Genomic DNA, 13,637 nt, shown 5'->3' with positions numbered 1-13,637 from the left:
TGAGGTGCAGAAAAATCTCCAAACAACAGTAGAAGATGGAATAGAGCTTCATAAGAAACCAAAAGATGATAGGAGAACATTGGGATGAATTAAAGAGGAATAACATAAGAATCATTGGGGTTCCTGAGGAGCAGAAATAAAAACCTGATGAAGAAGGAAATGTCAAAGGCATCTTTGTTGAGAAATTCCCAGAGCTAAACAATGCATGCACCCAGATCTAGGAGACCAAAGTGTACCAGCTAAAATAAATCCATATAAAAATACTCCAAGACACATCCTACTCAGAATGACAAAAACCACAGATAGAATACTGAAAGCAGCAATATCAAAGAGGAAAATTGCTTACAAAGGAGCATCCTTAAGATTTACAGCAGACTAATCAGATGAAACCTCCAGAGCCAAGACAGTGGTAGGATATAGTGAAAAAATTCAATGAAATGAATGCCTCACCAAGAATACTTTACCCACCCAGACTCTCATTAAGATCTGAAGAAACAATAGACAACTTCACAGATTACCAATTCAGGAACTTCACTGACTCAAAACCATTGTTACAAGATGAACTATACAGGCTACTTTAAGATAAAACAAGCACCACAAGTATACCAAACTCCTGTAGAAAGATAGCACAAAACCCCATAACAATAATCTCCCTCAATGTCAACGGGCTAAATGCACCAATGAAGAGACAGAGTGGCAGGATGGATTAAGAAATTGAACCAAACAATTCTGTTGCTGCAAGAAACACACTTGAACAGTCAGAGCAAACTCAGATGCAAAGTCAAAGGCTCAAAAAACTTCTTCAAGCAAACAACCCTCTCAAAAAAAGCCATGGTGTCCATACTAGTAACAGATGACATAGACTTGGCTGCAAGTTATGAGACAGTGAAGCTCATTTCTTAATGATCATGGGATCTGTATATCAGGAAGAACGCCCACTCCTAATGAGAGACCAGCAAAATACTTATTTAGGACCACCTAATGAGGCACCACCAAAATATTTAAAACAACTGCCAATAATAGACTTGAAGGAGACATTGATAGCAACACAAATTTGGAGGACTCACAAATAAATCTTGGAAGAGACCCACAATCTGCAAGATGCCTCCAGACCCCGCACTAGGCTGAGTCTCATTCAAGGCACCTCGAAGATGCAATAATACAAAATAAATTATTTAGGACCTGCTCTTGGGGCAGGCTTGGATGCTAGTGGGAAAATTCAAAATAACGTGGTGGGAAGGTATAATGGTGGCAGGATTGGTGGTGGAGTATTAAATGTAACAAATTATTGTGAACAACTTTTAAAAATAAAATTAAATTGAAAAAACAGTGATTGGAAGGACTCACGCACCCTAACAGAATCCCAGCAGCCAAAAACCTCCAGGACCCAATTGCCACCATGCTCACAGCTGATCTCCATGAGTTTTCTGACCAAACTCTCCAGGCTTTCACAGAGCTGGGAATGGGAGACTTCCCCACCTTATTCTTCAGGAGCCTGGAAGTCACACACAGGAACTGCTTCTGGCGCCATATAAGCTCATTAACAGCCATGATCCAGAGACTCACAAATAAATCTCGAAGAGAGCCACAAGCTGCAGAGATGCTTCTTGACCCCAAAGTCATCAGCCAGTTAAAAATTTAACTCCATTCAAAATTTTTGAATTCCTGGAGCATAAAGCCACATTTGCTCAACATCTCCCACTCTACACCACTGATGTACCAAGAGTGGCACAACATATTTGATAGAGAAGAAGGCAACCGATCTCATACCAATTAATATATATATCTTATATATATATGATATGTATATTAGCATACAAAGGCTCAACCTTTAAAAAATATTAGTAATCACTTATACAAGTGCTTAATGGCTCCAGGGTGAGATACAACAACCTTCAAACACATTCCTGTAAGGAAAATTTCTGGATTATTTTTAGTGGATTATTCATAGCAAGTAATACAAACTAAGTTATTTAGGACCTGCTCTTTTGGCAAGCTTGGGTGGTGGTAGGAAAATTCAAAATAATGGTGGTGGGAAGGTGTAATGGTGGCAGGATTAGTGTTGGAATATTAAATGTAATAAATTATTATGAACAGCTTTAAAAAAATTAAATTAATTTTTTAAAAATAGTGGTTAGAGATTTCAACACTGCTTTTTGACCTCTTGATATATAAACTAGATTAAAGCAAACCAAGAAAATATTTTATTTGAGAGAAGGAATGGAAGGGAGGGGGCTAGTAGATATATACCGGGCTTTTCATTCCCCAAAAGTTAATACACATTCTTCTCTAGTTCACAAATAAGAAAGTCTCCAAGATAGATCACATGCTGGGTCACCAAACATCTCTCCATAAAATTAAGAGGGTAGAAATTATATCAACTATCATTTGAGACCATGAGGCACTGAAAATAGAAGTTAATCATACATAGAAATGGAGAATCAAATCAAACAGATGGAAATTAAACAGTTCACTACTGAATAATCAGTGTCTTAAAGAAGAAATCAAAAAGAAACCAAAAGATTCCTGGAAACAAACAGAACTGAGGACAGAGCTACCAGAACTTGTGGGACACAGCAAAAGCAGTGTTAAGAGGAAACTTTATAGCTCCACAAGCATGATTCATCAGGAAGGAAGAAGAGGCCCACATAAATAACTTAACTTCACAGCTTAAAACCTTGGAAAACAACCAACAAAAGGAGGCCAAACCAGGCAGGAGGAAGAAAATAGTAAAATTTAGAGCAGAAATTAACGAGCTGTAATCCCAACTAAACAATCCAAAAAATATCAGTGAAACTAAGAGCTGGTTGTTTGAGAAAACAAACAAGACCAATAAGCCACTAACAAGATTCACAAAGAGAGAGAGAGAAAGAACCCAAATAAACTGAATCAGAAATGTAAAGGAGAAAACACAACAGACATCATAGAAATTCAAAAGACCATGAAAGATTATTTTGAGAATTCTTATGCCATGAAACAACAGAAACTTGAAAAAATGGATGAAGAATTCCTGGATTCCTATAACCTCCCTAGGCTGAAACAAGCAGATTTGGAATACATGAATAAACTATCACCATTGAAGAAAATTGAAATGGTAATCAAAAATCTTCCCCAAAATAAAAACCCAGGTCCAGATGGATTTACTAATGAATTCGTTCAAAACTTTAAAGAGGACCTACTCCCCATTCTTTTCAAGCTGTTGCAGGAAATTGAAGAAACAGAAACACTCTTAAGTAGTTCCTGTGAGGAAAATATCATCCTGACCAAAAGCAGACAGAGACAACACAAATATACAAAAAGAGAACTACAGGAGGAATAGAGAAACAGCCCCTGCTCATGGATAGGGAGGATTAACATAATCAAAATGGCAATATTCCTCCAAAGTACCACACAGATTCAATGCAGTTCCTATAAGGATACCCAGGAAATTTTTCAAATAAATAGATCAAACACTCCTGAAAAATCATATGGAACAATACCTCCCCCCCCCCCCGCCACAAACACACAAAGAGCTAAAGCAGTCCTTGAGAAAGGGAAGAGAGGGGACCTGACCTGCCCCAACTTCAAACTGTACTTAAAGCCATACTAATTAAAATAACATGGCATTGGAATAAAAACAGACCTGCAGGTCAATGGAATAGAGTTGAATATCCTAACACAGACCCTCAGATATATGATCGTTTAATCTTTGATAAAAAAGAAAAATATCAAGTGGAGCAAAGAAAGCTTCTTAAAATGGGCAGCTACACGCAAAAAAAAAAATTAACTGACTTCTAACACCAAGCACAAAAGTCAGATCAAAATGGATTAAAGACCTCAATATAGGAACTGAATCCATAAGGTAAATGGAGGAAAATGTAGACAGAATTCTCAGTGACACTGAAGCTAAAACCGTCTTAAAGATAAAACACCACTGGCCTAGCAAGTGGAAACAAGGATAAATAAATGTGGCTACATTAAAACTAAGAAACTTCTGTACTCAAAAGAAATGGTGACCGATACAAAGAGAGCCCATGGAATAGAAAAAATTACTCGGCCAATATTGATCAGATAAGGGGTGAATATCAAAGATATATAAGGCAGAGCCTGGCAAGCTACCTGTGCGTATTGGATATGCCAAAAACAGTAACAATTAGTCTCACAATGAGAGACATTACTGGTGCCCGCTCGAACAAATCGATGAGCAACGGGATATAAGGCACTAAAAAAAAAAAATTCAAGCCCATCAAAAAATGGAGAGAAGAAAGCAACAGAAATTCCTCAAAGAAAAAATACAAGTGGTCAAAATGCACATAGGGGAAAATGTTCTACATTGATAACCATCAGGGAGATGCAAATCAAAACAACAATTAGATATCATCCCACACCAGAGACTGGCACATCGTCAAGAGAATAAAAACAACCAGTGCTGGTGCAGATGCAAGAGGAGAAAGGGACACTCATTTACTATTGGTGGGAATGCCGACTGGTCCAGCCTTTTTGGAAAACAATATGGCATTCCTCAAAAAGCTGAAAACTGAGCTTCCATATGACCCAACAATATCAATTCTGGGAATATGCCTCGGGGGCCCAAAAATACACAGCAGGAACACCATCTGAACGTCTATGTTCATTGAAGTACTATTCATGATAGCCAGAATCTGGAAACAACCTGAGTGCCTAAGAAAAGATGACTAGATAAAGAAATTATGGTACAATGGAATACTATGCAGCCACCAGGAAAAATCAAGTTATGAAATTCACTTATAAATGGATGGACATGGAGTGTATCATGCTGAGTGAAGTAAGTCCAAAGGAGAGGAACAGACATAAAATTATTGCCTTCATTTGTGGGAGAGTCTCTTGCCCGCATGCCTGGCTGTCTTCCCCAGGGCCCCTCGGAGGGGATGGGCTCCAGCTTCCCTCCTCACCCCAAGCAGAGCTCCCGGCAACCGAAGACCACCGGAACCTAGCTACAGCCATGCTCGAGACCCCTCTCCACACGTTCGGACAGGCCTCATGCATGAAGGTACCGGCAGAGGAACCTAGGTGTGTGTAATCCCATCAATGGCCAACATCCAGAGAGACTTAAAAGCAAGCTCTCAGAAGAGAGTAATGCAGAGAGTCTCTTGCCCGCACACCTGGCTGTCTTCCCCCAGGCCCTTTGGAGGGGATGGGCTCCAGCTTCCCTCCCAACCCCGAGCAGAGCTCCCAGCAACCAAAGACCACCAGAACCTAGCTACAGCCATGCTCGAGGCCTCTCTCCACACATTCAGACAGGCCTCATAAATGAAAGTACCGGCAGAGAAACCCAGGTGTGTGTAATCCCATCAATGGCCAACATCCAGAGAGAGACTTAAAATCAAGCTCTCAGAAGCACTCGGCTGCTTTGCGGCAGCGCAATATCTTGTAACCTGCCTCTGGGAGAAACTGGCAATCTTCTGAGAGTTTCCTGCCCACATGGGACAGCCTTGCAAGCTTCCCATGGTGTATTAATATGCTAAATCCAGTAACAAGCTGGATCTCATTACCCTGACCCTGAAAGAGCCCCCAGTGTGACATCAACATCGACATCATTGGGAGGGACATCATTGGGAGGGCCGAGTCAAGATAGACTTCTAAGATCTCAGGGAAAGAACGAAATGAGAGGTTACTGAGCCCACCCAAGAAATCGGTGATTAATGGATTTCGTGTTTTGTGGGATATATTAAAAAACACACACACACACAGAAAGAGATCTAGAATAGTAGAAACAAGGGCCAGGAAACTGGTCCACACTTGGAAGCTTACCTCAGTAGTATAGAGAGAGGGCTTTTGAGAAAGAAGGTACCACTATAACAATGACAGTGAGAAATGATCTCTCTGTAAAAGAAGTGAGTGCCGAAAACAGGTAAAAGACAAACATAATACCCTTTCAGTACCTTTAGTGCAAACTATAATGGCCAAATGGGAGAGGAAGGAGAAGAGGAAGGAAAAGAGGAAGGAGAAGAGGAAGGAGAGGAAGGAGAGGAAAGAGAGGAAAGAGAAAGAGAGAAGAGAAAGAGGGAGGGGGAGGAGGAAGGAGGAGGAAGAAGGAGGGGAGGAGGAGGGAGAGGGGAAGGGGGAGGAGGAGAAGGAGAAGGAGGAGAAGGGGGAGGAAGAAGAGGAGGAAGAAGAAGGAAGAAGGAAGAAGGTAGAAGAAGAAGGTGCCTCCCATAGAGAAAGGCTGGGTAGGCATGGAAGAAGGGAAACTGGGGAAATTGGTGTACACTGGTCATGGGATGGTGTTAGAATATTGTACGACTGAAACCTATTCAAGAAAAACTTTGTAACTGTGTATCTCACATGATTCGATGAAAATTGTTTAAGAAGATAAAAGCCAAAAATAAAAATAAAACAGAACAGACTCTAGCAAAACAATTGGTACACACACACACACACACACACACACACACACACACACACGTACACACAGAGCAACACTGCCCTTTATGTGAATAATCTCTCTATATGCAAAAATAATATAAAAAATAGCACTGTAGCACTGTTGTCCCATTGTTCATCAATTTGATTGAGCAGGCACCAATAATGTCTCCATTGTGAGACTTGTTGTTACTGTTTTTGGCATCAAATATGCCATGGGGAGCTTGCCAAGCTCTGCCATGCAAGCGGGATATTCTTGTAGCTTGTTGGGCTCTCTGAGAGGGACAGAGAAATCAAACCTGGGTCGACCGCGTGCAAGGCAAACATCCTACCCATAGTGCAATTGCTCCAGTCCAATATAAAAAATAATATAGCACTGTAGCACTGTCGTCCCATTGTTCATCGATTTGCTTGAGCAGGCACCAGTAATGTCTCCATTGTGAGACTTCTTGCTACTGATTTTGGCATATCGAATACGCCATGGGTAGCTTGCCAGGCTCTGCTGTGCAGGCAGGATACTCTTGGTAGCTTGCTGGGTTCTCTGAGAGGGATGGAGAAATCAAACCTGGGTCGGCCGCATGCAAGGCAAATGCCCTACCCACTGTGCTACTGCTCCAGTCCAATATAAAAAATAATATAATATAAAATATATATAGAGAGAAATGCTGACCAAGATACAAAAACAGCCCACAGAATGCAAAAAATTATTCACCTTACATTCACCTGATAATACATTAATATCAACGATATATAAGGCACTGGTAGAACTTTACAAGTAAAAAACATCCAACCCCATTTAAAAAATGGAGAATAAAAATGGGAAGTACAGAAACTTCCTCAAAGGAGAAATAAAAATGAGCAAAAGGTATATGAAAAAATTCTATGCATCACTAATCATCAGGGAGATGAAATCAAAACAACAATGAGATATCATCTCGCACTACAGAGACTGGCACACACCAAAAGAACACGAGCAACCAGTGCTGGCATGGATACGAGGAGAAAGGGACACTCATTCACTGTTGGTAGGAATATTGACTAGGTCCAGCCTTTTGGGAATAACATATGGGCACTCTTCAAAAAACTAGAAATTGAGTTTTTATGCTACCCAGAAATACCACTCCTGGGAATATACATTAGTGGCTCCAAAACACTCCAAAACTGCCACATGCACCTCTATGTTCATTGCAGCACTATTCACAATAGCCAGATTTGTAAACAATCCAAGGGCCCAAGAACAGGCAACTGGATAAAGAAACTATGGTACATGTACACAGTGGAATATTATGCAGCTGTTAGGAAGAATGAAGTCATGAAATTAGCTTATAAATGGAGATATGGAGAGCATCATGCTGAGTAAAATGAGTCAGAAGGAGAGGGACAGACAGAATGCTTACACTCATTTGGGGGATATTAAAAAAAAATATGAGACTAATACCCAAGGATAGTAGATACAAGGACCAGAAATACTGGTCCATAGTTGGAAGCCATCCTCAAAGTGGTGGGGGAAGAGGATAGTTAGGACAGAGAAGGGATCACTATAACAATAATAGTTGGAAATGATCACTCAAGATAAGACCTGTTTGCTGAAAGTACATAAAGGAACAAACATGATAACTTTTTAGTACCTGTAATGCCCAAACTGTAATGCCCAAAAAGGGATAGAGGGAAAGAGAAAGAGAGAGAAAGAGAGAGAGAGTATAATATATATCACTATCACTGTATCACTGTCATCCCATTGCTCATCAATTTGTTCGAGTGGGCACCGGTAACGTCTCCATTGTCAGACTTGTTGTTACTGTTTTTGGTATATCGAATACGCCACGGGTAGCAAGAAAAAGATATTAAGGGCATCCAGATAGGAAAGGAAGAAATCAAGCTCTCCTATTTGCAGATGACATCAAACCATATTGAAGGAACTCTAAAGCCTCTACCAAGAAGCTCCTAGAAACAATAGACTTTTATAGTAAAGTCACAGGCTATAAAATCAACACCCAAAAGTCCATGACTTTCCTAAATGCAAATATTAAAGAGAAGAAAGTGACATGAAAAAAAGCAATCTCGTTCAAAATCATGCCTCAGAAAATCAAGTACCTCAGAATCAGCTTAACTAAGGAGATAAAGGATCTGTACAAAGAAAACTACAAAATACTACTTCAAGAAATGAAAGAGGACATGAGGAAATGGAAACACATTCCCTGCTCATGGATCAGAAAATTAACATTGTCAAAATGGCAATACTCCCCAAAGAATTAAACAGATTCAATGCAATCTCTATAAGGGTACCCATGTCATTGTTCAAAGAAATTGATCGAACACTCCTGAAATTCATATGGAACAACAAGCTCCCACAAATAGCTAAAGCAATTCTTGTGGGGGGAAGGGAGGCGGGGAAAGAGGGGAGTCATCACCTTCCCAAACCTCGAACTGTACTACAAAGTGGTAATAATTAAAACAGCATGGTATTGGGACAAAGACAGATCTGCTGACCAATGGAATAGGGTTGAATATCCTTACACACACTCTCAAATATATGACCATGTAATCTTTGATAAGGGAGCAAGAAATATAAAGTGAAGCAAGAAAAGCCTCTTTAACAAATGGTGCTGGCAAAACTGGACGGCTACATGCAAAAAATGGGCTCAGAGCTCTACCTAACTCCATGCACAAAATTCAGATAAAAATAGATTAAAGACCTCAACATCAGACCAGAATCCATAAGGTACATTGAAAAAAAGGTTGGCAAAACCCTCTACAACACTGAAGCTAAAAGTATCTTCAAAGATGAAACACCACTGCCCAAGCAAATGGAAACAGAGATAAACAAATAGGACTATCTTAAACTAAGAAGCTTCTGTACCTCAAAAGAAACAGTGACAAGAATACAAAGACTGTCTACAGAATGGGAAAGGATATTCACCAAATACCCTTCTGATAAGGGGTTATTATCAAGGATATACAAGGTACTAGTTGAACTCTACAAGAAAAAAACATCTAATCCCATCAGAAAATGGCACAATGAAATAAACAGAAACTTTCTCAAAAAAGAAATCCAAATGGCCAAAAAGCAGATGAAAAAATGTTCTTTATCACTAATGATCAGGGAGATGCAGATCAAAACAACAATGAGATACAATCATACACCACAGAGACTGGCACACATCCAAAAGAACAAAAAAGCGGGTGCTGGCATGGATGCAGGGAAAAAAGGACTCTCCTTCACTGCTGGTGGGAATGCGGACTGGTCCAGCCTTTTTGGAAAATAACATGGACACTTCTCAAAAAACTAGAAATCAAGCTCCCATTTGACCCAGCAATACCACTTCTGGGAATACATCCTGGAAATGCAAAAAAGTACAATAGAAATGACATCTGCATTTGTATGTTTATTGCAGCACTATTTACAATTGCTAGAATCTGGAACAAACCCAAGTGTCCAAGAACAGATGACTGGTCAAAGAAACTTTGGTATATCTACACAATGGAATACTATGCAGCTGTTAGAAAAGATAAAATCATGAAAATTGCAGATAAGTGAATCAACATGGAGAGTATGCTAAGTGAAATGAGTCAGAGAGAGAGGGACAGACATAAAATGACTGCACTCATAGGTGGAATAGAAGTACCATAATGGGAGACTAACACCAAAGGGTATTAGAGATAAGGGCCAGGAGGATTGCTCCATGGCTTGGAAGGCAGCCTCACATGCTGGGATAGAGAAGGGACCACTAAGTAAATGATGCTTGGAGGGCTCGCTCAGAACGGGAGATATGTGCTGCAAGTAAACTACAGACCAAACGTGATGGCCACTTTCTACCTGTATTGCAAACCATAACACCCAAAAGGAGAGAGTGAGTAAAAGGGAATGTGTTTGCCACACAGGTGGGTGGGGGAGGGGGAGTGATGTGATAGGAGAGGAGGGAGGGATACCGGGAACATCGGTGGTGGAGAATGGGCACTAATGGAGGGATGAGTACCTGATCGTTGTATGACTGAAACATAATCACAAAAGTTTGTAAGACTATAACTGTATCTCACAAAAATTCTAAATTCCAATTAAAAATAATTTAAGAAAAAACATCTTTTATGATTGGTTATTAAAGTGTGGGTCTTGTGTTTCATTGTCATTAACTGTAATTTGGATATTTAGCTCTCCCATTCCTTAGCACTACCAGTATACCTGAATCCTCTTGATCCCTGCTCCAATTGCTTCTTATAGATCTCTTCTCCCTATCTTTCACTCTATATTTATCCTTCTCCCTGTACTCTGGGACCAAAGGTGATCTAGGTACCAAACCCCCCTCCCTCCTCTAAACCACTGCATTTCCTGATCTAGACTCTCTAAATACCACATAGAAATTATATCATCTGTGTTTGTCCTTCTTCTGGGTTACTTTATTTAACATATCTTCCAGTTCCCTCCATGTTGCAGAAAATTTACATGATTTCATCATCCCTTACAGCTTCATAATATTCCATTTTATATATATACCACTTCTGCATGATCTGCTGATGGATGCTAAATAGACTGATTCCAAATCTTAGCTACTGTACTGAGTGCTGTAATGATAATGGTGTGCATATGTCATTTTGAATGAATGTTTTCCTGTCTTGAGGATAGAAACTCAAAAGTAGAATTTCTGGGTCAAATAGTAGCTCAGAACCCTGCATACTGTTTTCCACAGGAGTTGAACCAGATAAAACACTGTACGTCAAATACCCCATTACGAATAACTTGGCCACCCGCTGTGCTTTAATAAAATAAAAGCTGGGAAAGCAAAATAATTTACAGATTAGAAAAAAATTTTTCAGACCTCAAAGCTTTCAAAATCATTTCAAGTACTAATTCCTTATATACTTACCTTGGTTGTAGTTTCACCATTCCTTTCATACCGATTTCGTTGCTGAATATTCTCAGCAATCTCTTGTGCGATTTGGCAAGCAGAATCATACACTGAAAACCTATGCCAGAAAAGGAGAAAATGTTCAAGTTTCTTTAAAAGAAATTTCTGTAGGCTGGAGAGCTAGTACAGCAGATAAGGTGCTTGCCTAGCCACACACAAAAACCTGAGTTAACAGTTAATGCCAGGCACCACATGTGTTCCCCTAAGTATCAAAAAGTTATTCTTGAGCACAGTCAGATGTGACAAAAAATAAATAAAAACAGAAAGAAACTTCTGCATATATAGTTTTATTTATATAACAAATTCAAACAGGAAGGAAGAATAACACGATTAGAAACAGAAACAAGTACTGAACAGTAATTATTCTAAGCTAGAATCTATTCCAAACATTCATCTGTACTCTCACTTAAATGGAAATTTTATGTGAGGTGGGGTTGTGAGAGGACCTTAATACATGGAGGGATGATGACATTCTGGTGGTGAGATGAGGTGTGATAGAATACTGTATGCCTAATACTGAAACTCTATTACATAGTAAATCACTGTATCTGAAAATTTGAAAAATAGATTAAAATAAAACATCCAGTAGATATTGATGTAGCTCACTGCACTGAGCATTGTTCCAGGTATTGGAGACTATGTCAATAAGCAAATGGACAAGTCCCTGATTTCCCAGAGCTAAGTAAAGGAAGAAAGGCATAAAACAAATACACAGAGTATGTTCAAATTTGATCTGGGCTATGGAAAACAACTCAGAATTAAAAGACAGGATGACAGGCAAGGTGAAGAAGCTAGCCAGGCTTATCACCTGGGGAAGTGCTTTTATAGTACAGACAGCTAGTACTGTTTATTCTAAAACAAAATACTCAAGAGACAAAGGACACATGTCAGGCATCCAAAATCTCAAATCCTCTTATTCAAATTCTATTTAAACTTACACTAAGCCTCTACTTGTTTTTTTAACAGTTTTACACTTTTTCAACAGATTTTTGCACTTTTAAGGATTCACAGGGACTGAAAAATTACACCTTATTTTCTTTCCTTCTGAGTAGCATTTTTACTTCATGTATGTTGTATAGAAAATACTTAAACATATACATATTTCATCCTCTCTTGACCTACGACAGCTTCTTTTTTTAAAATTTTTGATCATGTTTCATCTAATTTTTTTAAATTTTTATTAGAGAATCACTATGATGTACAGTTACAAACTTATGAACTTTCGTGTTTGCATTTCACTCATACAGTGATCATTCACCCATCCCTCCACCAGTGCCCATTCACCTCCATCAATGATCCCAGTATCCCTCTCACCACCCCCACCCCATCCCCCACCATTCGGGTTGGAAGATTCGAACTGAAAGTAGACTATAGACCGAACATAAAGGCCACTCAATACCTCTATTGCAAACTACAACACCCAAAAGAAGAGAGAACAAAGGGGAATGCCCTGCTGCAGAGACAGGGTGGGGTGGTACTACAGCTTCTAAAGAAGTAGCATTATGCTGCACTTTTTGACAAGCTGTTGTCAAAAAGTTCCCAATTTTGCCTGAAAACATCAACAATCTGTTTAGTATGTCTAACAATGCTATAACAAAGAAACTAGTAGTTGACACAAACAGAAGCTTTAGCAGAAGAGTCCACAGAATATTAAGAATGAATTCAGGAAGACACAAGACCATTGAGGCTTTACCAAAATCCCAGTCTGTCAGAAGGTCTGGTATATAAAACTCAATGTCATTATATCACATGGATAAGTCCTCTGAGATTTTAGACACTTGAGACAAAATATGGGTGAAGCTTATTGGCTGAGAGCTAAAACATGATAGAATAAAGGCATTTCTCTCCATGAAGGCTGTTGGCCAGGAAAAAGATATCAACCTTAATAATGTTATCATATAGCAAAAGAGGTGGAGTGGTCCTTCAAGTAGACAGGAGATCTCCCCTGAGGCTTTTTTCAGTACTACTTGGAAAAAATAGAAATACCTCTTGGCACATGATTGTTTCATGTAAACAGAGTAAATTCTGATAACAGATAAGAAAAAGTAGAAGAGGCAAAGTCAGCATAGTTTGAAAAGCTGAACCCCAATAAGCATTATTCTAGGAAAACAGAAGAAAATGAAACTGGAAACAGGAGGTCATCTGGGCAAGAGATTAAAGCATAGATCAAAATTTTCCAAGATAACAAAGAATAATCGAAGAACAGTAGAAAGAATGAAGAACAGGACACGGCTGACGGGAAAATTAGGAGTTTTATGCTGTAAGGGCTCCTAGAAAACTTTTATAATGAGAATAGGTTGGTTTTCCACACCATTGAATTCTCTTCCATGGGAAAGGGCTTCACCTCATGCA

At 39.3% G+C, this 13,637-nt stretch overlaps 1 protein-coding gene across 1 annotated transcript in view; it reads right to left on the bottom strand.

Annotated features, from left to right (window-relative positions):
• STX8 (syntaxin 8) overlaps positions 1 to 13,637 on the bottom strand; it is a 327,110-nt gene that overhangs the window by 307,487 nt on the left and 5,986 nt on the right. The window contains exon 2 of the mRNA XM_004605184.2: positions 11,244 to 11,343. Within this exon, the coding sequence (XP_004605241.1) occupies positions 11,244 to 11,343 (100 nt within the window). The remainder of the gene's footprint in view (positions 1 to 11,243; positions 11,344 to 13,637) is intronic.

This window comes from Sorex araneus, chromosome 3 (assembly GCF_027595985.1).
Source record: "Sorex araneus isolate mSorAra2 chromosome 3, mSorAra2.pri, whole genome shotgun sequence".
In the NCBI taxonomy this organism is placed as follows: domain Eukaryota; kingdom Metazoa; phylum Chordata; class Mammalia; order Eulipotyphla; family Soricidae; genus Sorex; species Sorex araneus.
The sequence above is the reverse complement of the archived record's forward strand: the minus strand, read 5'-3'. Positions and strand labels throughout refer to the sequence as shown.